Raw genomic sequence first — 27,154 nt, forward strand, 5'->3', positions numbered from 1 at the left:
GACAGACCGACCGACAGCAGCAAAGCAATATGCCCGCCCTTCTATGAAGGGGGGCATAATTAGAATAAGTAATGGCATATAAGATATTTTGTGTGTGAAATGATGTGTTAATTTACGCATAGTCCTATAAAGAATCTCTTAAATATATGTTGAAATCAAAATTTATGCATTTAAATTACACAAAGAAAAAAATTTACAGAGTCATAAAAAATCAATTTGAAAACAAATAAATATTACCTTGATAAATTCATTAATGTAATTATATGTATATTGACAATTAATACATAAAATTCTACAGAATTCCTCTAATGCCCAATGCTACAAACAAGAGAGAGACATATAAAGAGATTCAACTGAGTACAGATAAAATTGAAATGTAGAAATCCAGGGATATTCCCCCTTCAAATATTAACAAAAATAGTTTTATTCTTGATTGCTTTAACATACATACATGTACATCTCACCATTGACTAATTTGTAGATGAACCGAGATCATTTTGTATAAAACTATTTTTACACTGAGTGTCTCATAAAAGTAGATTATTATAATACAGGATGCATTCAAAAAAAAAAATAATTTAACGATTTCTGATTTAAATGGACGGCAAAGCTGTATAATTTCTACACAATAAATTATATTTAAAATAAATAATAATATAGAATACAGATTTTTCTTTTTTAATATGATTGTGCTCGCCTTCAAACAGTTTAAAAATCTATCGTTCACAAAATTATAAAAGTTAAACATCAAAATTGCACATCATTTGAAATATGCATACATATGTAGGTATATAATAAATAGATAACAATTTATCACAGAACAAACAGGAAAGTTTTACATTACATTGTATGCACATGCACATATATTTAATAAATATTTATAATTTACATAAAACAAAACTTTTGCTTTTAAATTGTCAAGAAATTGATACACATAATTCTTGAATTATTTCCTTTTTATTTGAAAGTCAGTGCTTCTCAAAAAAGTCCATTAGGAACACAGTGACAAGTCATGAAAGCATATTATTTATAACTGTCCTTATAACAGAGATTTCCTTATAATCAGATTCTTTATAACAAGTTCTACTGTAAATTCCTAACATATGAATGAAGTGCATGGTTTAACAAAAATAAATGTTACCGCAAAGTATAGAATGAAGCTGAAATATAAGCATCATAAGACAGGCAAACTGAACAACAGCATGACACACATAATTTATGTTGATTTCCTGTGGTTTACATCATGCAGATTTTAGTTCAGTTTACCGCATATTAAATAAATTCACCATTCAAATGCCATGAATGTTTGCTTTGACATATGGTTATAAACCTAACTTTTTGTTTTTTTTCTTTTGTCTACCAATAAGCTTTCTTTTCTTTCCATTTCCCCTCTACCTATCAGAATATATTTATTCCAGTGATAAACTTGTTACACCATATCATCTTTCTCCTGGTATTCTGTATCCCCTGTTTTCTTCCGTGTCAGAACTTAATTCATTTCTTCACTAAATCTCATCCTATTTACCCTATGACCTCTCCTTGTTCACCCTATGGCCTCTCACTGTTCACCTATGACCTCTCGTTGTTTGATTTAGTCTGTGACACAGTTTCCTGAATTGAAGTCAGTGGTGGTTGGGGCCGGCCTGTTAAAAAGTAGGTCAGCATGTCCCCTTTACCTTTGACCTTGACCATTCCTCTACACTGGAGGGTGTAACCTTTGACAGAAAGAATGTTATACACCTCACTCGTGACCTACAAAATAAAATATTAGTATTGTATAACTTTTGCCTTTTTTTTTTATTTTTTAGCAAATATCAATGTCAAGTAGATAGTAAGACAAACAAAATTTGATTTTTTAAAAAGTTTTTTCCCTCTAGATAAACTTTTCTTGTTCCAACAATTTAAGTTTTTACTGATATTCCAAATCTAATACTTATATAAGCAGCTAGGTTAGCTGTCTGTTTAACAGATAATGTAGATATCTACCACCTAGCTGCCGACTTAAGCTGCTAGGATCTAGCTTGAATGCATCCCTGGTACCCGCCTGTATATACACCCCCCACCCGTACTTGTGTGTAATCTGGTACCCACCTGTATATAATCTGGTACCCCTGTACTGTCCATTCTACTGGCCACATTTACACTGTTGCCCCAGATATCATAATGAGGCTTTCGTGCTCCAATGACCCCGGCCACTACAGGACCAACATTCATACCTACAGGAAAAAGAGATTCTTAATAAAATGTGTTTCAATTATTAACTGCATATCAAAGATATAATTCCAGTTGAATTTTTACAATGATTTCAATATTTTTTTTGGAATCAAAATTTTTTGTTTTGGACAGTAAATACCCTATTCTATAATATTAAGCATTCTGAGAGTATTGCATTTAATTTATATATATTTAGCAGTACTAATAGGTCCACTACCAGCGAGTGTAATCTGGTTTCCATTAAAATTTTTAGAGTCTTAAGACATTTGAAATGATAGCAACTTTGCAGGCTCGGTCACTATCACTTTCTGTGTCTTCGGTTAATATCACTTTCCATCAGACCTTATAAACACATATTGACCTAAAGTGAAGTCCATAATTGTAAAATACATAGCACATGTCACATAGGTTACAGTTGTCCCTAAGTACAAAGCAACTCACCCACTCTCATCTTGAAGTTGTTAAATGAATGTTGATTGACGTTTTGAAGGAGATCTCTGATGGAGAAGGCGAACTCGGCCATGGCTACCACGTGACTCATGTCCGAGTAGTTGGTCTCGGGGGTCAGGCCCGAGGCCCCCATATAAGTGTATCCTATGGTTTTGATCTTTTCTATGCATCGAAATCTCTCTTGACCCAGAATCTGTATTCAAAGAAACAAAATACACACGAAATGATTCATAGACTGTATAACATCTATCGGAATATACATCAAAGAATATTTATACTGTATCAGCTAGAACATCTTTAAAATTTAATGGCAATCAAAAAATGGTTTCAAGTATAGTAAATAATTGCTATGAAAATAAGAATTCCTAAACCGAGTCATTAAATCATTAATTTGAACAATATCAAATTCTAACATATCAAACTAACAACCTTCAAGACACATTATGAAATATTTAGAGTTTTGATAATTAAACAAAATTTTAAGTTGTTGCTTATAAATACTAAAACAAATGTTCTTTTAGTTTTAATTTGACTAAATACAACTTTCATTCTGTCCATGCATGCTTACTCTCTAATAAGCAAATATTTTTTACCATACTTTATTTTTAAATTATACATTTTTTAGATTTAAAGGACATAATTAGTTACCTCATCGTAATCAGCGATGATCTCGTTAAGCAAACGAAGGCACTCCACTCCCTCATTATTTGCCTCCAATTCCTCCAGTTCAAACATGATACAGGCATTGTCACAGTCCTGGTAATACATTTCCTACAATGTAATATGATTTTGATAATGTACTTAAATACTAGGGATGTGTAATTTTATCGGTATACCGCTATATCGCGATTTTTTGTTGCGTGAAACATGATACAGGCATTTATATGTTCGTCTTTCAAATTACAATTACAGAAAATATAAAAAATGTTGTAAAAAGTCATAATTGATTTTATATACATAAAAATTTGAAATAACATACATTTCCATATAAAACAATGTAATAAGATTTTGATAATGTACTTAAATACATTCTTTTATGCATCAGTTGAAAATGATAAATTAAAAACACTATACAGAGACAAAAGGATTACAATATTGATAGCATTTTTGTGCATATTAGAATACAAAATTAGGAAAAAGGTGTGTCAACCCCAGATGTAAAGAAAATTAAAATAAAGGGGGGTGTGTGTGTGTTCCCAGCCCCCAAGTTCCTTACAATAAGATACTAAGCTTTTTTTTTAAAAACTGCACCCAACACTTGCCTCATCTTTTTTGAACTGAGTTTTAAGGAAATGTTCTGCCACATTAAGGGGTAAAATATTGGCTAACAGTCGTAGGTTATAGGCGCGTAAACTCTCCATCTCTTCCTTCTCTTCAGTAGCCTGTAAAAGTCAAACAACATACCGGTATATATCATGATATATGTATTTAAATTGTAGACATTTTGAATGGCTTTGAATATTATATATTCTAAAACTTTACCATATGTTAATGTATCATAAACATTAACAATAAGAGAGCTCTTGCCCTCAGTTTACAAAAAACAGTTTGTGTTTCTCGGGTGTGTTCAATTTGCTAATCCCTGCAAACATCTCTGAGCACAAACTGACAATACTGGTGGGTTGGTTTTGCTTTCTCACATTTCTAATCTGAATTTTTTATATTATTGTTTTAACATTTTTCATTAACTGTGAATACACAACAACATTTCTACTTTTCTTAAGTATTTAAGGATAAAGTTTACTTTGTGAAAATTAGAGTATGTACATACGTGTCAATCAAACATGTCCCGAAATTACTCTTTAATTCAAGAAAAAATGTTTCTAAACCTACTTTTATATTTTCATATGGAATGCTAAAGCAACATATATCCTGATATTATACAGAAAATTTGAAAATATCTTTTTCCTGCTCAGTGCTCTTATGTGAGAATATTTTACCTGAATTTTCCACAAGAAGTCTAAACGGGCAGTGGATTCCACTTGCTGAGCATGGATGGATAGAATAATGGTAAGCACAATGAACAGAATAATGGTCTCCCACTTCAGAGCAATGGAAGAACCTTTCTCATTTAAACTTCTCCTGCAACAAAAACAATTATTAGATAATTATTTTGTCATATTTCAATGGCATCAAGGTTAAAGCAAAATTTTATATCAAGTTAGCAAGAAGACAATGAACATTAATGTGAATGTAAACAAACAGGCCAGTCTCCCTTTGCTTTACCTTGTATGTGTAGAGAACTACAAATTTTCAAAAAAGCTAATGAATATGTTCTTTGACTTATGAAGTTTTCAAGTCATTACTACTAATGTTTATTTTATATAGATAAAACTTTGTTTTAGACATGGCTCAAAAGTGGTTGAGCTATATTTTTGCACGTAACTTTAAAACTATGGGGCATGGCTTACCCAAAATTGGCAATCTAAAAAGACATAATTCAAGGGCTTCAAGGTTAAAGCAAAATTTTATATCAAGTTAATGACCATATATTAAAACCAGACAGATGGCAGAAACATGGCTCAGGTGAGCTAAATATTACTAGCATGATGAGCTAAACTGAAGTTTAACTGACCAAATATTGGCTCAGATGAGCTAAAAGGAGGCCTGGCTTACCCAACATTTTCTTAGACAAAGACATGCCTCATGTGAGCTTAAAAGAAACCTGACTTTCCAATATTGGCTTGTTGAGGTATATGGAGACTTGATTTTTCTAACATTGCCTCAGAGACATGGTTCAGATGAGCTAAAAACCTGACTCATCCTACATTAGCTTAGATATGACTTAGGTGAGCTATAGGGAGGCTTGACTCAAATTAACAAATATTAGCTAAGAGCTATGTCTCTGGTAAGCTAAAAGAAGGCCCCATTTACCCAACATTGGCTCAGAGACGGCTCAGCTGAGCTATAGAGAGGCATTACTTAGCAAACATTGGCTCAGAGACACATGGCAGGTGAGCTAAAAAGAGGCCTGAATTATCCAATATTGGCTCAGAGACATGGCTCAGATAGACTACGAGGAGGCCTGACTTGAGGCAGGTGAGCTATAAGGAGGCCTGACTTGAGACAGGTGAGCTATAAGGAGGCCTGACTTGAGGCAGGTGAGCTATAAGGAGGCCTGACTTACCCAACATTGGCTCGGACTAGAATATCCCTGTTGTCAAACACTGAGATGAAGAAGACTTCTACGACAATCAGGTAAATGACAGACATGACACTTAACAGCACCATCTTTATCACACTGCTATTGTGGACAAAAACAGCGCAGGCCACCATGGATAGTACCACGCAAAAACTAAAATACTGCAATAAAGAGTACATAGAGGATTAATATGGTCAGCACCATGCAAAAACTAAAATACTGCAATAAAGTAATACACACACTATCTCTTAATTAGGTTCCTAATTAGTGCATGGAGAGGATAAACAAGTAATCTATTACAGTAATTAAAATACTTACTGAAAATAAAGTCAGTTCAAATTATATATCAAATTTTGAGATCTTTGAAAATTCGTTATAAAAGATGTAAATTTCATTATTTTTAACCTTTTCGGGACTCAAAATCAGTTTGCTATACCTGTAAATTTGTTATATCAGAGTTTGATATAACCATAAAAATTTACAGAATTGTTCAGAATTTTGCCAGAGACTTTGAAAACTTTGCTGTATCGCTGAATTTGCTATACCCCTCTTTGTAATAAACGAGATTAGCTGCATATATGAACTTAAATAATAAAAAAAAAATAAATAAAAAGCTCAACTACATAATGTTAATACTGTGGTGTTTTTTTTTTTTTTTTTTTACATTATTCCTCATCTTGCTGAAATGTCATAAACTAGGACCACCAGCCTCTTTATTACCTCCCTTGATTATGACAAAAGTACTGCTAATTATCCACTACACATGTACATAGGTTTTCAGATTGACACCTTGAACATTCTTGTTATTTTGTCAATGACAACTTTTATAATAATTTGGTATGGTTTGCTTTGTATGCCATTGAAGAAAATATATATATTTTTAAATTTACCCCAGACAACCTATTACCTCAGTCATAAGCATAGAAGGACAAAAAAAAAAACCTTGATAATTCTGTTACATCAGAAGTACTTTTCCTGTTAAATGGTATTTAAATTTCCAACTACAAAAGGTTTATGAACAAAATATTAATTACACTGATTATTAACACTCCATAGGCCCTAGGGATGAGTTTTGTACTTTATAAATATAGAAAAAAAACAAGACTTTTTTTATTACATCTATATGCACTGCTACTATATTGAAAGTACAAATTCTTAGCTTTTTCTAGTTGCATAATGTAATTGTTTTCCAATTTCCTAAGAGTGCAGGCTCAAAATGCTGCTTGCTTTTCTAGTTGTATAATGTAATGGTCCCCACTTTCCCAAAAGTGCAGGGACATTACACCTCATAATCTGTCTGTTTGTCAGTCACAAAAAAAATTAACCTTGGTCAAAACTCCTGAATAAAAACAGACACTGATAAGAATTTTATATTTTAAATGTGCGCATTACCTATAACATGATATTTTTTAATCTTTCATGAATTTTCATCTGAAGACCTTGGAAGTTTTCAGAAATCTTTCTGGTTGTCACAACTGTCCTGAGTTAAGACCAGCCAACTATAGTTAATTCTGATGGTGACCATCTCTGGTCAAAACCAGTCAACAACAAAAATTACAGCTGCATTCTCACCAAGTGTTGGTGATCTGTTTTATTCTTTAAGTTTGTTTGTATGTTGTCTAACAACCCTCTCAAGAATTTTTCAGATGTATGGAGATGCCACCCCTGGAGAGCTGCAAATTTTGTCCTATACTCTGCAATTTAGGCTATTGAGCAGAAAGGGATATTTTTCATGCTAGCTCCTACTTTGACATACATGTTGGACCTCTGTTTTTAAGGTCTCATCCGAAGGACCGATCTCCACATCCCACGGTGGGATTCCAACCTGCGCCATAAGGATCAACTCCTTACTTCGCGACGCTAGAGCAGATGCTCTAACCACTGTGCCAAGCAGGCAACATGTCTTTTTAAAGTTAAAATACTTTATAACTTCAGATACAGACCCTATTGAATACCATTCATTATCCACACATGGGAATCTTCCGAAAATTTAACCTCAAGGTGTCTAGTTTTTCTTTGTTTTGACCTTAATTACTGAAAACCAACTTTTATTTGTGTGCGAGAAATATCCATGTGTTTTGCAACCTTCTTTGCCTCAGGAATATTAATTACCAAGAACCATCTATTTTGCTTTGAGTTTTTAGAAAATATTTCCTCAATTGTGAAAATTAATTGGAGCTAAATGATTTCAAACTGATAAATTGCAAATAAAAGCTGATACGAATAATATTAATGCTTTACAGTATAAAGATCAACTTACTTCTGGAAAATGTGAGGTAGCTACAGTGGGGTGACAGACATTAACTTCTACCCCCATTGTGATGTTGGCAAGATTGATCAGTGAGATGTTGATGTGTTCTGTGTTATAGAGATTCTGTAGACAAGATACTAAATCACCAGTATCCAGCATAACCTGAAAAGAAAGAGGGGAAATAAGAAATTCTGAAATAAATACATGTATACCTGTACAGTTCATACTTATTGATATATACTAATATACAATTAATTACCCCTTTTGAGGTCAACATGGTGAAATAAGGTCCTTATTTCACAATGTTGAACTCACAAGGGGTAATCAATTGTTTTATTATACCTATATTTATTAAAAAGTATGAATCTCTAACCGTTGTGAATTCTTTCTTTGATCGGGATCAGGATTCGCTTATTAATATCAACCAAATATTGTTTTAATCAGTAAATCATGATGCAAAAACTTACATGACTTCAGACTTGAAGATGTCAATGTAAACAACTTCACTATACGGAGTGTTATTAGCAGTGATTAATTATAATGACCGGGTCATTATATCCCATGTGCAATGATTCCTATGTCATTATTGCTGTAAACAGTACCATTTGTAGTCATTGTTGTGTTTTAACATTTTCCTACCAGCCAATCAAATTCGAGTATTATCAATAGAGGTATAATAAAATATTATAAATGTAATGCTTATAAATAATAACAATGTGTTAACAATGTGTTAGCTTTCTTACTGGTGAGACGTACATGTGCCTTTGCATTGGTTTGATGTATGGTACATGTGAACCATATATTCTTAATGTTTCAGGCAAGGTACATGTACATAAACAACTGATAAAAGTAACTTACCATAGAAGTGAAGGCACTAACATACAGGCACATGGCAGCCAATACATAAACAAGCTCACTCAGCCATTTATGGACAGCTATTGTCGTGGCTACTTTCTGCAACACCCTCGGAGTACACTGTTTAATGAACAAAGTCCTTATTTCAAATAAAGTATATAATAATCAAATTTTTCTCCTATAAACTTGTAATGCTTTATTGACTCTTCAGTCAAAAAAAAAGTTACATGAATACTCCATAAAGCTTCTCTACAACATTTACTAATTATGCAATAATGCTCACATGACCCACAAATTTAAAATATTTATGATGATCCGAGTCCAAAAAAAGCCAATCCTCGCTAGTAATACTGGCACTCTGATGTGAATTTGGTATGGAAATACATGTATATACATGGATGAACAGAAAGTTAACACCAGATTGTAAAAAAATTAATCCCACAATTTGGTACAGTAAAACTCGTTTACTACGAACACGGATATTGTGAATTTACGGATATACATGTGTAGCGAAGTCAAATTGGATCCCCAGCTATATAAATTTTAACGAATTTCTCATATGGTTAAAACAAATTATGGATATAGCAAAGTAATTTCATAGGTCCCAGTGACTTCGTTTTAACCGAGTTTTGCTGTACGTTGAAACAAAGAGTGTGCTAAAAATTCAGGCATCTACAAAGAGTAGTTGCTAATAAAACTGCGATAAAAATTTATGACAGACAGAACAAATGCAAGGGTAAAAACATTATACCCCTCCCCTTTGGAGCTGGGGTATAAAAAAACTTACCATAAATTTTTCACAGAAAACCAAGAGGAACAGAAACGTGGTAATGGTGACCGTGAAAGGAAACAAAAAGATCATCATAATGGAACTGAAATGGAGAAAAAAAATCCTCTGTCAATGTGTGAGATCATTTTTACTACTTGTGCATTAAAATACTATAATGAAAAAATTGAGGATAACAAACGGTGATCAACCTCATAAAAACTTCAAACAATACAACTCTGTAAACAGGGCATAAACACGGATCCCACAAAATTTTAGAGTTGGGATCAGGTGCCAAGGAAGGGTAAGCATCCCCTGATCTTTTTAAAACATGTGAATGTTTTCACATCATAAAGATTTATGCTCCAATTTCAAAGCAAGAAATATTCCCTGTGAGTTCTGAGCTGCCATTAAAATTTTCCTCTGGCTCCAAATCAAATACTGGGCTTCAGCTTCCATGGACTCTTCTACTACTAACTATGTATGAAGGCATACAATGATTTTGAGTTGTAAAGTCTTTAAAATTATTGAAGTTATTCTTAAAATATCTACCTGTGATGATAATTAGTACTTTTATCCCCTATTTCTATTGGGGGGAAAAATTGACATTTCAAATTTTTACAATGTAGCAAAGGGCAATAAGATGTGTTTGCGAAAATATAAAAGAAACTTTGATTGCTTGAAATATTTCGTGGTTGACCACACATTGAAAGTCTGTTGGAAATTCAGTATCATTAAAAATTTCACCCGATAGTAAAATTTATCCCCTTTAAATATGCCTGGCTCTACAATTAATACTAATCAATTCTTAAATAAATCAACCTTAAAATTTATCCAACTCATTGTGATTGGTTGGTTAAATAATTATGTTTTGATACCTTATTTTTGATAGGCTCATAAAAAATGATTATAATATTTTGTTTATACCTTATTTTGATTGGTTCTATGAGTCAAACCTTCTGACCAATCAAATGATAGATTAGTTCTATGAGTCAAACCCTCTGACCAATCAGATGATAGATACTTACTGAGGAAAAATGACAAGTTGAATGGCACAAATTAAGATGAGCAAGATAAGATTACAAGCCAGATGTGATACAAACATGGTATCACGGACTCGGTGAAACTGTAAAAGGTGAAAAAGGTGCAGGTTAGTAAATAACAGGTGCTCAAATAATTAAACCAAAAAACAAAGGTGAATGTTAATCAAATTAATAAAAAAAAAAATAATGTGGATACGAGTATAATTCTAAATTTTCTAAAGTTGACTAAAAGATATAGAACTATATTATTAATCAATTAAAATCAAAATTTCTAAAATACCCGACCTACCCTACATTTTACCCTCCGACCCTAAAAGTTTTTATTACATTTTCATTTTTTGGGTGACTATTTTCCTAAAATACTAAACAAATTCTTGTGACCACACAATATATACAGAACTAATAATCACAAGTGTACAGGATACCTTTACTTTATTAATCTTGATTAACAAACTTGCTTTGTAAACTGTTAACATATCATTTTCTTGTTATTACATGATATATGTTCTGCATTCATTGAGTTTTCAAAATAAAATTTTTTCCCTACCTACCTACCCTAATTTTTGTGGTCAGGGGACAGGAAACAAGAATATATTTTCTTTTGGCCTAATGGTGAATTAGTGACCAGCATTTTTTTCAAATAAAGATTCATGAAGAATTATATTAAAAGAAATTGTAATGTGACCACTGTATTGTGATATATATATCACTGCAGGGCATCTGTAACAATTAATTCAACCTAAGTGATCTTACTGTATACAGGGTTATTTTCGCCCCATCTTATTTTTGCTCTTCCAGTCTTGCAAACAATTCTGCTCCATTTTAAATTCGCCCATGCACTGTTTCGTTTAAGAAATTATACTGTGTTCTTTTAATTCGCCCCGTTTTAAATTTGCCCACCTGTTAGTAGGGCGAAAGGGGCGAAAATAAAACGGGGGCGAAAATTTCCCTGTATACAGTATTAATTGTACAATCTTTGATTCTAAGCAAAAATACCACCAAAACTGAAATAAAAAAAAATTTAAAAACTCAATAATTATGGAAAAAATTGTATAACTACATAAAATAACATAAAAATTAGTAAAGTTTTACCTTCTCTTCTAAATCAGTCTTCAAGAATTTGAGCGGAAAGACTTTGACGTGCTCTGAGCGGAGTCGGTCGATGCTTCGAGCGTCGATGGCTCGACCCAGATATTCATTGACCTCCTCATCAGGATCTTTGGTTTCCATGTTGTCTCCAAACCCCAGCCTTAAGAGAAGACAAATACATAATTCTAGGCATGAAAAGATCAGTGCTGAATCAGATCTGAGGATTTTTCAACAGAGAGAACATTTGCAAGCACTTGCTAAAATTCCTTATACCTCCAACAGAAATGTTCGCGAGCTCTCGCTCTGTTGAACAGGCCTCTGGTTTAACATAAAATCCTTACATTACAATAATTGTCGAATAGAATGACCTTCTTGCACAAATTAGAACAAGGAAAATTCATCTTCATCAACTTTATTATTTTTCTTTTACCAATATCAAGCTATTTTATGATGCAATCCATTTTCAAAGTGTTATACTCCTACTTCAAAGTTCTATGGCAAAAGCCATTTTCTATGATTGGTCTAAAATTATATTAACACATCTGACATTTTTTACCCACTTGGCAGTGGCCATATTCTATCCAAAATTACATTATTTTATACCCACTTGTTATGAATGTTGGCATTCCTATCGTTATTGTACCCCATAAGCTTCATGTCTTTGGATGTTCCGTGAATGGCCAGAGAGTTCCTACTTCTCATGTTTGGCAACGTCTTGGGTTTTCCCTGCAAAAACAATCATATCCATCAGGCCATCAAAAATAAAAATAATGTTTGCTTGCCCTACCCTGACCCAGAGAAAAATTATTGAGTCAGTAGGTAGGTGGAAAAATCTTTTTTCCAAAAAATTTTAACAAAAAAAGTTTTGAGTCAGACCATTTGTAGTCAGTCAGTCGGGAAGAGGACAACCGAACAAATTTTTCAAAAATGGCTTCATCTAGACTAATTCCTTTCATATGACTCATATTTCATCAAAGAACAGTATTAAGATTAATGAAAAGTAAAACTAAAAAAATAGATGCACGTTTGACATGAAACTTGGAATGTCTTTTAAAGCTCTGATCTTTTGATTTATATTATCTGCCATTAACAGCTGGCTTTACATTAATGCACATGGATCAGAGGTGACCATAAATGTCTCAATCAAAAAATCTGAATAAAAGAAGATGCTTATTTGGCATGAAACTTGGATCCATTTAATTTTATAAAGCTCTGATCTTTTTTATTACACTTCCCACCCTTTTTAATACCTCTGCTCTTTATTCAATATCTTTTTATAAGCTGCCTTTACCCTGGTTTTATGCGGATCAGCGACGATCAGAAATGTCTCGATCTTGTTCTCCTTAATGAAGGCATTTCTCTCCACTCCGTTTCCAGGTTCTACGTCGTATTCTCCATGGAGACAGTGTAACGTTTCCTTGGTGATGTGAACTCTCCTGAAAGGATCATTTATTACACAATACTGTCCTTAATTTTTTAAAGTATATTAATATACCTGTTCCTGTACCTCTGTGCAACTCATTTGACTTCTGTCTCTAATTGGCCATTTACTGTAAAATCATTAATTTCCGAGGGGGGTTAAATTTTTGTCGTTTATCTGAGGCATGATGAGACCCATGACATTAATGTGATCCATCAGTAATGTAAAATTCCATGATATACATATTACTATGCAACATTTATTTATTCATGAAATCAAATATCCACAAACCCAATGGCATATTTATGCCTAAATCCTCAAAGCTTGAATCTATATCAGGCAATGGCAGACAGATTTTGGGTTTAATTAAATTCCAATATTTGGATTTTTTTTCAGAGTATATTTTCACATTTTCTTTTTTGAAATCAGTCATAAGCAACTCTCTTAAAAGATTTCATGTTTCTATACACTCCACAATTCAGTAAGATTTCATGTTTTTATACATACCCTGGAACTCCACCTGCCTCCATATTGTTGGCTAGTGTCACATCATTGGACCAGACATCAAACTGCCACTTCCGGAGACCTATGACCCCACAATGGACACGCCCACTGTGAATTCCCACCCTCATATTGACCTCCACCCCTGTCACATTCCTCACTAACCTAGAAAACAGAGGTCAAGGTCAAATTAAATCTATATATTAACTAATCAAGATTCATTAATTCAATCAGCTGTGACACCTTCTGTTTACATAAACATGCATGTTGATTAATTTCTTTCGCAGTGCCAATCAATACTCTGACAAAATAATGTACATGCTGCATTGGCCTTGATTAATCTACCTGAAATTAAGACTGTTATTAAACAGACTCGAAAATTGATGAAATCTGACAACTGGTAAAAAGCAAACTTGATGGTATATAGTGCATACGAGATAGTATATAGTAATTATGGGATACTATAGTACATACAAGATAGCATAGTTCAAAAAGATAGTATAGTGTACTGATTGTAGAATATATATTTGAGATAGCATAGTATAACGAGATAGCATACTGTGGTTTCATCAATTTTCGTTGGCATCAATTTTTGTGGATTTCGTAAAACAGATGTTTTCAAGGATACGTAATTTCATGGACAAAAGCAGTGCTTATACACAAATGAATAACACATTTCTTAATTCAATGAACATTGGACATATGAGATCTCAAAAACGAAATATTGGTGCTCAACAATTATTGATGAAACCACAGTATTGCAAACAAGATTGTAAATATAAATACATATGAGACAGCATAGTACATTCGAATTCAGTATATATGAGATAGTATAGTACATACCAGATAGTATAGTATCTACCAGACAGTATTATAATAGTACATACGAGATAGCATCAATCATGTCCAGTCCCATCTCGACACAGCACTGGGCGTGGTCAGGACGGGGCTCAGGAAGTCCGCTCACACAGTAGTAACAGTCTCCAAGGATCTTAATTCTCAGACAGTGGTTGTCAGCGGCCAAGCGGTCAAATCGTGCGAACAGTTCATTGAGAAGCTGCACGAGCTCCTGGGCTGTACACTGAGAGGACAACTGAGTGAATCCACACATGTCAGCAAACAGGATACTACAAATAAAAATAAGTCAAGCTATCAAAATCAATACTTGATATCATGATTACTTTACTTAGGGGAACTTTTGGAAAGAATGTTTCCACTTAAGCATAGTGCCGTGGCCCCTTTTTTGGACCCCTCTAACTTTATCTAATTAACTCAAATGTTAATAATTTTACACCTAACCGATATTTTGTTATCAGTGTGGTACATTACTTGCAAAAATTTTCATTGAAAACGGCGCTTTAGTTTTATTTAAGGTAATTAAAAAAGCCCTCTAGTGGATGTGAATTCCGGAATGTTGCGCTTATCCGAGTTGGGTTTTAATTGTGTCACATTAATATTCGGAGTAGGCGGGGCATTTTATCGATCTGTTGGAAACATGTATAAATATCCAGTTATAATGGCTACAAAATACACGGAGAACTTCTCAAGCTTTACGCCAGTTTTTTTGTTGTTTGATTTTTTTTTTGGGGGGGGGGGGGGGCGCTGAGGATCTTCGTCCCTTCCCTCCCTAAATACAGATTTTCCCCTCAATTTTAGTCGTTTCTAGGTGAAAATTAAACACTTAAGATAAACTGATAAAGGAAGCCTACAAGTCTGTAAATAAAAACAGAATAAAATCCCATATTAAAAAGGAAAAAAAAAACTTCTTTTGTATTTTCTAAAAGATTAGTGCCGAATTTATTAAATCTCTCTCTCTCTCTCTCCATACTTTTAAAAGTACAGTTTATACTTGGTACATAAAATGGTACACAAAAATTTTTTGTAGTTGTCATGCTGCGTGTGGTGATATTTTATTGCTAAAACAATTTTATTAATTGTATGTGTGATTGTTTTTGTTGTTGTTGTTTGTTTGCTTGTTTTTTTTGGGGGGGGGGGGGGGGGGGGGGGGGGGGGGGGGGGGGGGGGTCCCAAAAAGCATTCCAGTTATGGTATTGCGACGATTGGGATTTGAAATTCTTTGACCCTCCAAATGTGCCCCCTAAGTCCAAGGACTAAAATAAAAAACCATTACGTAATTTCCAATTTATATTCCATTACCCTATAAAAAATTTACTAAACCGAAAAAAAAGAATTCGATGTTGATTAATTGAAAATGTACAGTTGAATTAGTCGCTTTTTGATGCAGCGTTATCAATCGGAGCTACAGCCACGTGATTTATTGATTTTTTTTGTATTCACAAAGTTACCTGAGTCTACAATCACGTGATAAATTGGAATACTAAACAGGTCACAATGAGGTCAATGACATGTAAATACCCGTAAATAGCGTAGAAAACGGTCGGAGTTTTGTACCTTTTTCAAAATGTTTACCCCCAGCGCAGGCTTGCCCAAAATTCTCCTTTAAATATGTTGTATTTCCAACAGTTCTACACCTTCTGTCCTTTTGAGAAATTTGGGCAAGAATGCGCTCACTATGTATCCCAGCTTTAAAGATCGGAATAACTTTGAATAACAATAGAAATTCATGGATTGCAGTGACCCCTCTTACAAAACACAGCCTCGTTCTTCAATTTTACTAACTTTTAATTCCTGTAATTTTGCAAAAATGCGATTAAGACCCAGAAGAATTGCTTTATTAATCTCATTAGGCTATTTTCTATACTTTATTTTTGCACAATTTACCGGGGACCACTTTTTGTACACTAAGTGCAATCATTCTTTTGTCACTGGATGATGGTATATTGAATATTTTCTTAAGTTGCACATAATTGATAAATAAAGTCAAATATCATAGTCAATATTTTGATACATTTATAGCAATGTGGTCTTATTAATGGTACATTCCCTATAATACTCTCTCAGAATAAAGGTAACACAATGACATTAAACATGTAACTATATAACTTGATTTCTATTTTGAAATTTTAAATACTGTATACAGGGAAATTTTCGCCCCTTTCGCACTTGTCACAAGTGGGCAAATTTAAAACAGGGCGAATTCAAAGAACTCCATATAAATTCTTAAACCTAACTGTGACAGGGCGAATTTAAAATGGCCGGGGCAAAATTCTTAGTAAGTGCAAAAGGGCGAAAATAACATGGGGCAAAATAACCCTGTATACAGTATTGCTTTTATTATCTTTAAATTTTGTCTTGCCAAACTCTCGAAAAAATAATATATCAAATGTACATGTATACAGCCCTTTCTAAGTGAGTCCATAAATATATTGACCCCAAAAGAAAAGCATATCAACCTCACACTTCATACTCGGTCCATATGTACTTTTCTGTGAAGTCAATATATTTATGGATTGACCTCAAGAAAGGGCTATATTTGTATAATTAATTTGATGACTAACTATTTTTAAAAGAATGGGATATATCTGACACCAGATGATGATTTATTAAATTCATTGATTGATAATGAAAGAAATAAATCACACAAAAGCTGATGCTAGCCTTATGTGGCAGAAATGTCATTATGGATGACAATGCTTATAATACACAGGGTATAATAGTATAACAATAAGCTGTCAGACTCGGAATGATTTCTATTACTCTTGAGAACAGGAACCAAAAAGGTGTATTGAAATTTGATTCAATAGCACCAAGTTGGATTATTGTTGTGCTTCAAGGCATCTTCTTTGGCTAAATACCATTAAGGTATTCTACTGAGAATTATTTCTGTAATAAAATATTGAAGTAAAGTACTGGAATTCACAAGTATAGGATTGTAATACTAGTAAAGAGATTTGAATGAATTGATGGAGGAAAGAAAACTATAACGCCAAACTGATCTAATACATTGTATCTCTGCATGGCAATTCTATAAAGTTCGAGATAGAGGTTTGATTGTAGATTAAGTTTTAAAAATCAGGGACCTGTTTTACAAAAGAACTTACAACTAAGACCCAAACCTTGAGTGGATTGAGAAATTTTGTTAAATTAATGATTTTCTTTGAATTTGTGGGCATAAATATATCTTACAAAATTCCTTTCAGAAGATAAAAACTATTTCCAAATCTGTGTAAAATAGAAAGTTATGAGCAAACTTAAATTTTGGTCTTAGTTGTAAGTTCTTTTGTAAAATGGGCCCCTGTATTTTTTCAACAAAATCAACACCATATATAATATACACCTTTGCTAGATATAATTTATCTGAAATCCTCAGGCTCAAGCGATCATAGTTACAGTATGTACTGTATAGCGGATTATTTCAGCGGGGTGCTAATTTTGGCTTATTTTGGCGTTTTAATGATAGTCCGACTCCACTAAAATTTTAATCGCTGAAATAGTCAGTACTCTTCTTAATGTCCATCTGCAAAGAGCTGAAACCTATTAAAAATTATTGGCATACCGTTAAGTAAGCAAAACGCCAAAATTTTACACCAGCCAAGAAAACCCGCTATATGGTATACAGTAACTATATATGTTTAGAATTCTTGCTTTGATTTTCCTTATGATTGCAACTTTCACCCTCTGATGCATTTCTGGAAATATTCTGTTAATGCATGACTATAATCATGTTAAATGATGACCCAACCTTGCCTTTCACCTAATAGAACTTTAGTAAACTGCACAGATATCTGATCTGGGATGGATAATAAAGGAGGGTTTTCATGTCTTCTTTAGTAATCAGTGCTTGAAATTCTGGTTATAGAAGTTATATCAATTTCTCTGTCTGCCAACCTGACGAACAAATATTATTTTAACTGCAAAAGTCAACAGCTATTCAAATATTGGACGTCCTTGATTTCTTCTATTGACAAGCTCGCACATCCAACTGTCTGTCAAGGTGTTGCACAAGATTTTCATCATTCAATGATTCATCAGTAGAATTTATTGTCAAAATACACTAATATGGGATTATGAGGTAAAAGGGGTTAGGAAAAAAACATATTCTTGGCAAACATATTCATACATGTACCTCTTCCTAAATTTAACAATAAAAATGGTCTTATTTGACAATCTGATCCTATACACTCCAGGGTATAGATTGTCCATCATAGTTTGACACGAGAGAGAGAGAGAGAGAGAGAGAGAGAGAGAGAGAGAGAGAGAGAGAGAGGGAGGTGAGAGAGAAAGAAAGAGTAAGCCAGTGAACACTTATTAGGTTCCATGTTTTACAGTTTAACTGTGATCCCTCTAAACATGCAATCATACCTGACATTTTCATGTCTCTGTATATAGATTTTGTGAAACATGGTATCTTTCGTGTTTCCTGCAATATCAGCCTTCATCTCCATGGCAACATGCCTCGGTAACACCGACAATAGAAGTCTCTCCTACAACAAAAGATGAAAAATAAGAATCATTTCATGTCCAATTGATTCGATCAACAAGCCAGAAGTCAAAGTGCCGAGACAAACAATTTTGCTTTGCTATAAACTTAATTTGTTATCATGGTTATAGTGTTAAGTTCACTATATACATCAATCTGATACGTGTATATGAAAGTCAAATTGGGAATAAAACTAACTATGCTGTAAGCATCAGTTCATTGTAATGGTTGTAGGTATCTGTGGTACTGTAGATTCCTTATTTTTCGAGAGTACTTATTATAGCGAACTGGCTCTTTAACGTCAAATCGCAAGAATAATATTTCGCAAATGGACGGTTAATCGACAGAATTTACATGAATTTCAACACCATAAAAATAAAAGCGAGTAATTTTATTTCTCGAGTGATTCTTCTTGCGAAATTACGCGGAAATTAATTCCTCACGTATAATTAGGAATCTACGGTATAAGCAAGTTTTACTGTATTTCATTGCTGTTTTTTCTATGTATACACCTTTTCCTGGTGCTACATTCCTGTTTTTGGTGCAACCTGAACATACAATACTTTTCTTGATCCTGTCATAACTACCTGGTACTACTTTTTCACACCCATTTTTGGTGCTACCTGTATTTATTGTACATTGGTGTACTTTTTCACACCTTTTCTTGGTTTTTACCTGTACATTCTTGCTCTTGATGCTACCTACCATAAATCTGGAAATTTTTATGTCAATTTTATTTTGCAAATCTGGATCAAAATGCTGTTGATTAATTTTTATGTTTCAAAATTTTGCGACGACCCCTACTTTGTTTACATTTTTTTATTGTTGAATTATTTTTAAGAAAAATATTTTTGTGAATTCAGTGAACTTGCAAATATGCTAAAAATTTATCTACAGCAAAAATTTCCAGATTTAAGGCCAAAATAAAATTATAGTTTGTTTGGAATTGCCGCCCGCCTCATTGAAATACCCCCCGCCCAAAAAATTTTATTGGCAAAATATTGGAAATATTTTTTTTACCGTCTTATGTCAGACATTGCTTTTTACAAGTTAGTTCGTTCTTCGAAATAGTTTTTTAAAGTCGGGTTTGAGCTCACATAAATTTAACAACACCGGTCAATAAAACGCTTTCTTCATAGTATTTATGATATAGGGAATATAGGTGGTGATTTGACAAAAAGAAAGCCGCCAAAATGTCAGACCAAGTTGGATCAGTGGATGTGAAAACATTCAAGCGTTGAAGACCAGAACATTTATGCATCTTCATAAAAATAAAAGGTGAATAAAAATTTAAATGGAATGATACACCGATACCTGGAAAGAGCTATTGTAATAGATTGCCCTTTGAACTTGATAGGATAAGTCCCGTCATGTTGAAATTGAAAATGATCGTTCAGTTCCCAGTTAAAAAATTACATGGGTCAGAAATGTTTATTCCCAAATACAAAAAGAAAAATGTTGTCTGTCAGTATGAAAAGTCTTTGAAACTTAGTGTTAGAACTGATTCATGGCGAACACTCTAGAACATACCTAGCACCCCCCTCCCGTTTTTCCACAAAACATTCCAACTATTCATAAGAAATTTTGTGTGGTTCGCACTCTTTGTAAGGGTTGTCTTAATGAAGGGCTAAATTTCAAAGAGAAATGTTATGAAATAAACTAATGAAATTGTTTTAAAAAGATTTGTAAAGAAATTGTTTTAAAAAGATTTTTAAAATAAAGAAAAAAGTTTGACGCTGAAAGAGCTCTTTGACTTTCAATAGATAAGCAAATCTAACATCGAAGAAAGATTGATACTTGAGTCTCGTTCTGTGTATAATTTAGACAAAAATGATATTAATCAAATAAAACAAAGAGGGAAATTAACGAAAATCACCACTGTTCATTGTGATTTTTAGTTTCTATTTATTAGCTTCAATTTGCAAAAAAAAAAAAAAAAAAATTCCCTCCCTCCCTCCTGGGTCTGAAAACCCCCAGGCGGCAATTCCAAACAAACATTTTTTTAAGGATGGCCTAAGGTATATATGTAGTTGTACTTACTTCTACCTTTGTGTATACCTTCTTGGTTTCTACCTTTAGGTTATACCTGTTCTTGGTTCTCTCTCTGTGTTGTCAATCGGGCCTCAATGCAGCGTCTGGTCTCTAAAAATGCTTGCCTTTGGGCCTGCTCCGTTGGGTAATGGGTAAAAATTCCAGCAACATTTACAGACACAAATATTAGGACATTACTCAGCAGCTGAAAGAGTGAGAATAAAATAAAACCAGATGGACAGACATTCCGATCACTATATAAGTTCACCCAGAAAGTTCATCAATACTAAAATATATGCTATATTTTTTTCAAATATGTCACAATTAAAACAACAGTTTGTGACTTACCTGTTTCCATATAAAGGAATCACCAATATTCCGACCTAGAGTGCAACCTAAATGAATTAACGCTACAAGAAATCCGGAAATCACAGACATTCGCATCCTTATCGGCAGCATGGTGTATATGAGGTATATAAAAATAACTGTACACCACACTCCATCACTCACTGTCCGGGGGTCACTATCCAGGGTTATCAAAATTGTAATCCCACAAATTAGAGCCAGAATGATGTACGAAACAATCACCATTTGCTGTTGGTCAAAAGACCCTTTGTTACATACGACTTGTAACACGATCAAGGCAAAGAAAATGATCCCCAAATTGATCCCCCTGGCGGGGAGGGTAGCACCGCTGATGTAATAAAAAATAATTAACAGGACGCTAACTACACTCAATACTCCCATCAAGATTGTCAAATTGTTCTGGTTCAGTTTGAAGAAGTACCTCTGGTAAAGTCTCTCTAGCTTAGGGTCGGCGAATTTTTTGGACCTCAACACTTTTGACACTGAGGAAATGTCTAAGCACTTTGACATTTTCGGCTGTTGGACATTTTGTAAGTGCTCAATTCTGGTTTCTGTCGATGCCGCCTTTCCCTCTCGGTACCTCACTTTCACTTTGTCCCATGCCGATTTGTGGGCAGGTCTGGAAGACGCTTCTTGGGCAGGGTCCACGGGAGCGACTTTTACCTTACGTATGTGAATTCCTCCCGCAGGTTTGGCTTTACTCTCACTGTTTCCCAGACTTCCAGTGCGCTCTGAATTCCCAGCCATTGTTATTTTTGGAGTCAGTGAACTAAACTTTCTGACTTATGAACTTGTTAACATGGGCAGTTTATCTGTTCATATACTGAAGAAGTCCCAAGTATGTATGTCCACCTCATTATTATTCATATCCTGGGTTCAGGCACCATTTAACCCATTCTGTTTATAGTTTAGAAATTTCCATCATATCCAAAATTTACTCGCTACGTCAAAGATGAGAGCTGTATCAAGAAAGAAACATCACAAATAATATGCTTCAACTGTTTCCTGTGAAAAAAATTAATTGTTTCTAGTTAAGTTTAATAACTGAACCACTTTAATCAAATGCTCTACCAAGTGAGCTTTCAGCTAGCCATCAGGATCAAACCTGGCTCACCCTTTATCCTTTTTTTCTCTCCATGTACATTTGATGCCATGCCTTACTGACAAGTGAATAATCTTTAGAAATGGAGGAATGTGGCAATTAGGCACTGGTTAGATTGCTATGCTGTGGCCAGAAGCTTCTTCTGGTGTTTAATTAAAAGGGAAATATGTGTTTAATGCAAATGAAAACTTAATCAAAACTCTGAGCTGTGCTGGAAAACTTGTCACGCAATTAAGCAAGTAAGGCCAAACAAAAAAATAACGTTGTTTACTGTTACATGCTGAAATAAAATAGGGTCGGTAGGTAGGATTTTTTTTTAATTTTATTGAATTTTTTTAATACACAAATTCACATGAATTGGTTGAATTACAAAACAGTTTTACCATTGTACCGTGCCTTAATTTTGTTTGGGCTTGTAATATGGGTGGTAGACAATATAATCTTTCTTGCGAACTGCCTTACAACTCAGGGGTGTGCAATTAAACAAGATGCCCATGGGCCACATCGCTCACCTGAGAAGCTTTGGCCATTCTGTTCTTTACCAGATTTCCCCCTTGTAATACATATTGTGACCCCACCCTACCCCACTGATCATAATTTAAACAATTTGAAATCTACACTACCCCAGTATGCTTCCATATAAGTTTCAGCTTTGATTTTCAGCTTTTTTCTATAAATTTCTATATAAAACATTGATTCCCCATTGTGGCCCCGCCCTACCCCTGGGGGTCATGATTTGAACAATTTAGAATCTACACTACCCAAGGATGCTTCCACATAAGTTTCAGCTTTTCTGGCCCAGTGGTTCTTGAGAAGAAGATTTTCAAAGATTTTTCCTATATATTTCTATGTAAAACATTGATTCCCCATTGTGGCCCCGCCCAACCCCCGGGGGTCATGATCTGAACAATTTAGAATCTACACTACCCCAGGATGCTTCCAAGTAAGGTTCAGCTTCTCTGGCTTAGTGGTTCTTGAGAAGAAGATTTTCAAAGATTTTTCCTATATATTTCTATGTAAAACATTGATTCCACATTGTGGCCCCGCCCAACCCCCGGGGGTCATGATTTGAACAATTTAGAATCTACACTACCCCAGGATGCTTCCAAATAAGTTTCAGCTTCTCTGGCTTAGTGGTTCTTGAGAAGAAGATTTTCAAAGATTTTTCCTATATATTTCTATGTAAAACATCGATTCCCCATTGTGGCCCCGCCCTACCCCTGGGGGTCATGATTTGAACAATTTAGAATCTACACTACCCAAGGATGCTTCCAGATAAGTTTCAGCTTTTCTGGCCCAGTGGTTCTTGAGAAGAAGATTTTCAAAGATTTTTCCTTTATATTTCTATGTAAAACATTGATTCCACATTGTGGCCCCGCCCAACCCCTGGGGGTCATGATTTGAACAATTTAGAATCTACACTACCCAAGGATGCTTCCAGATAAGTTTCAGCTTTTCTGGCCCAGTGGTTCTTGAGAAGAAGATTTTCAAAGATTTTTCCTTTATATTTCTATGTAAAACTTTGATTCCCCATTGTGGCCCCGCCCTATCCCCGGGGGTCATGATTTGAACAATTTAGAATCTACACTACCCCAGGATGCTTTCACATAAGTTTCAGCTTTACTGGCCCTGTGGTTCTTGAGAAGAAGATTTTTTAATGACCCAACCCTATTTTTGTCTTTTCTTGATTATCTCCCCTTGCGAGGGGATATGTCCCTTCATTTTAACAACTTAAATTCCCCTTCACCCAAGGATGCTTTGTACCAAGTTTGGTCGAAATTGGCCCTGTGGTTCTTGAGAAGAAGTCGAAAATGTGAAAAGTTTACAGACGGACGGACTGACAGACAGACGGACAGACGGACGGCGGACAAAATGTGATCAGAAAAGCTCACTTGAGCCTTCGGCTCAGGTGAGCTAAAAAAAATCAAGTACTAACCCACAGGCTTGTAACAACAATAAAGTTATTAGTCCGAAGTTAAAAGTGATCAGTCCAAATATTGGGGCAAAAAACTGTAAATACTAATATTTTAACAAGTTCATAGTTGAGAAAGCTAGGGTCCTAAGCCATTCCTTTTAAAGTTGACGTTTAAAACTTTTAAGAAATTATCTTTTCTTTTCTGAACATATTGCACTACTCTAGCTTATCTAAAACGAAGCAAAAATCATTTTATTTTCATTTCAAACCATTAAGTATAATTGATATATATTAAAGTTTAATCACATAACACTTAGCTATCATTTGATTTGGGGATCGTATATAATTGAAAGAGATATCTGCATGTATTTACCATTAACAGAGGAATGGAGGAAATTCGGATTAGGAAAAAACGATCGTTTTTTTTAGTAAATAAGTCAGGTAGTACTGCAAAATGGATGAGATTAAAGTGATTTAAGAGCAGTAGGAGCATGCTGCCTGGAAAATTTTCATTAGTTGGAAATTAAATAGCAAAACAATGAGTGAAAATATCGTTTGTGTTTCTCATGTATTTACATGCATAATTTTAATTTTACTTTTACTACCCCCCAAAAAACGGTAGCTCCGGGTGTTGGGCAATGCTAGTTGCACACCCCTGCAACTGCCACGCAATGGTAAGCAAATTGCAACGAACTCGTTGATGTAGAAATTGAAAGTTCTCACTTGTTTTGTTTTTGTACTTTCAATTTCGATTTCAAAGATGAATGTAAAAGTTAAACTGACCGGCCAGTAACTTCCGGATTTTTATTACGAAAAAAAAGTTTGGGTCGGCGATTAAAATTAGGGTCGGTCGGGTAACCGTAAACAAACATATTTTTTTGTTACGCCTAAAACAAATCAGCATTTTTTTTTTTTTACTATCTGCAGAGATTTTTTCTTATTTTTTTTTTTGAGGTGGGGGGGGCATTTGTTTTTATTTTTACACAAATGTTGGATTATTGAGCACAGAATGACCTTTCAACATCTGCATGGAATCTAATTAAAAACCATGTGAACCACTGGTTTCGAAAAAAAAAAAACCAAGACAGTCTTTAGTAAACATTCAGAATCATTATATGAATTAAGTTTTGAACCATGCGGGAACTACATGTGGGTCTGGGGTATTCCCAGCACATTAAATAAACTAATAGATGTTTTTATCTTTCAGATTGTGATAATTAATATGGAAAATAAATGTTGTAAATAAGGTCACGTCTCTATTATCACGATTATTTTTGGCCTAAGCAAAAAATGTAAAATGTCAATGAACTTAAAAATTTGTTAAGAATATAAAAACATTATAAAGCCTTATTTTCTATTCAAAATATTGCAAAAACAAAGGATGAACTCCCATATCTTATGTTCGTGGCCTTTTTTTCTATTAATAATGACAAATGTCATTTTCAACCTATAATCATTGTAACAATTTTCAAATAAGAGTGAATAAAAATAAAAATAACTTTCTGAAAAGATTCAATAGTTAGAATAGTTTATCATGTTTATTTATGAGGAATGACATACCTCATTATTTTTTATTTTTCAGACCCTGAAATCATTTAAAATGATTACAGTTTTTCTAGAAGAAATGTCTACTACTCTTTTATAGCAAAATGAAAGCATTAAATGCTTAAAATACATGCACCTAATATTACATACTGTACAGAATTATTTGAAGAAATTGACAAAATTCGAAGATTTTGACTAAATTAATCAATAATTAAATAGACCGAGGTGCTAACAGACATTAAACAGAGAAAAAACTTGGAATGGTCTGAGCTTTTAAAGAAACAATATTCATATACCTAAGCAGTCTACTTTTGAAAGATTACTGTATATAAACTGAAATTACCTTCTTAAACATTAAATTCCATGCCTGCATGTTGAAATTTCCATTTCTCTCTGAAATCTCTGAGCCATATGGTCAAAAGGTAGAGCTGCGGAGGCTGCAGTTCTGATTAAGTTGATAAGACACCGAGAAATTCTACAACACAATTAATTCCAATCACTCAGCGTGGAATATTTCGTTCTAGGACTCTGATTAAAATTCCGTCTCATCTTCTGTCAAAGTTGTCATGATGACGATGCTATGATTGTTTTTTTTTTTCCTGTTTTGCTTCTAATCACAACCTGGGTGTCTCCTTTCACATCTGAATAAAAGAAATCTAGAATTTATACCTTAATTTATAGCCCCACACTGCAGTGATGTAGAATCATATATCAGAAATTGATTCATTTAGGTATTTTTTTTTTTTTTTTTTTTACATTATAGCCTTTTATATCCAATACTTCAAAAATACCACAAAAAAAATAATGATCATGCATATATCCAATAGAATTTTTCAATCCTTTTATTTTTGTATCAATTACCAATGAAATGACATTTGATTTCTATAGAAAAAGCTGTAAAATATAGTACATATGATTATGTATAATTATACTAGTATTTACATGATTTAAATTAGCATGATTAGATATTGAATATTGGAAAATTTGTCTCCTTAGACAAATAATTTTTGCCACATGCCACGTCTGTGATATGTCTTTTGGGCATCAGTTTGACTGATTATATAAAGAAAACCAGTGAAAATTGATTTTCCCTCATAATGACATACTGGTATATTAATTCTAA

At 33.8% G+C, this 27,154-nt stretch overlaps 1 protein-coding gene across 1 annotated transcript; it reads right to left on the reverse strand.

Moving 5' to 3' along the window:
- Window positions 1–588: 588 nt before the first annotated feature.
- Window positions 589–26,601, reverse strand: LOC134240797 (adenylate cyclase type 5-like). Its single transcript, XM_062722878.1, has 20 exons — window positions 26,375–26,601; window positions 21,452–22,428; window positions 21,159–21,308; window positions 18,955–19,076; window positions 14,619–14,858; window positions 13,738–13,896; window positions 13,102–13,246; window positions 12,418–12,536; window positions 11,814–11,970; window positions 10,707–10,804; window positions 9,700–9,784; window positions 8,916–9,032; window positions 8,067–8,219; window positions 5,792–5,967; window positions 4,605–4,746; window positions 3,927–4,046; window positions 3,313–3,435; window positions 2,656–2,857; window positions 2,092–2,216; window positions 589–1,752 (listed from the first exon to the last, which is right to left on the reverse strand). Exons 2-20 carry the CDS (start codon window positions 22,214–22,216, stop codon window positions 1,570–1,572), a joined length of 3,381 nt encoding a protein of 1,126 aa, XP_062578862.1. The 5' UTR covers window positions 22,217–22,428; window positions 26,375–26,601; the 3' UTR covers window positions 589–1,569.
- Between the last annotated feature and the right edge of the window lie 553 nt (window positions 26,602–27,154).

The sequence above is a fragment of the Saccostrea cucullata genome, unplaced genomic scaffold (genome assembly GCF_032062105.1).
Source record: "Saccostrea cucullata isolate Sc308-1 unplaced genomic scaffold, CSIRO_AGI_Scuc_v1 ctg380, whole genome shotgun sequence".
NCBI lineage: Eukaryota > Metazoa > Mollusca > Bivalvia > Ostreida > Ostreidae > Saccostrea > Saccostrea cuccullata.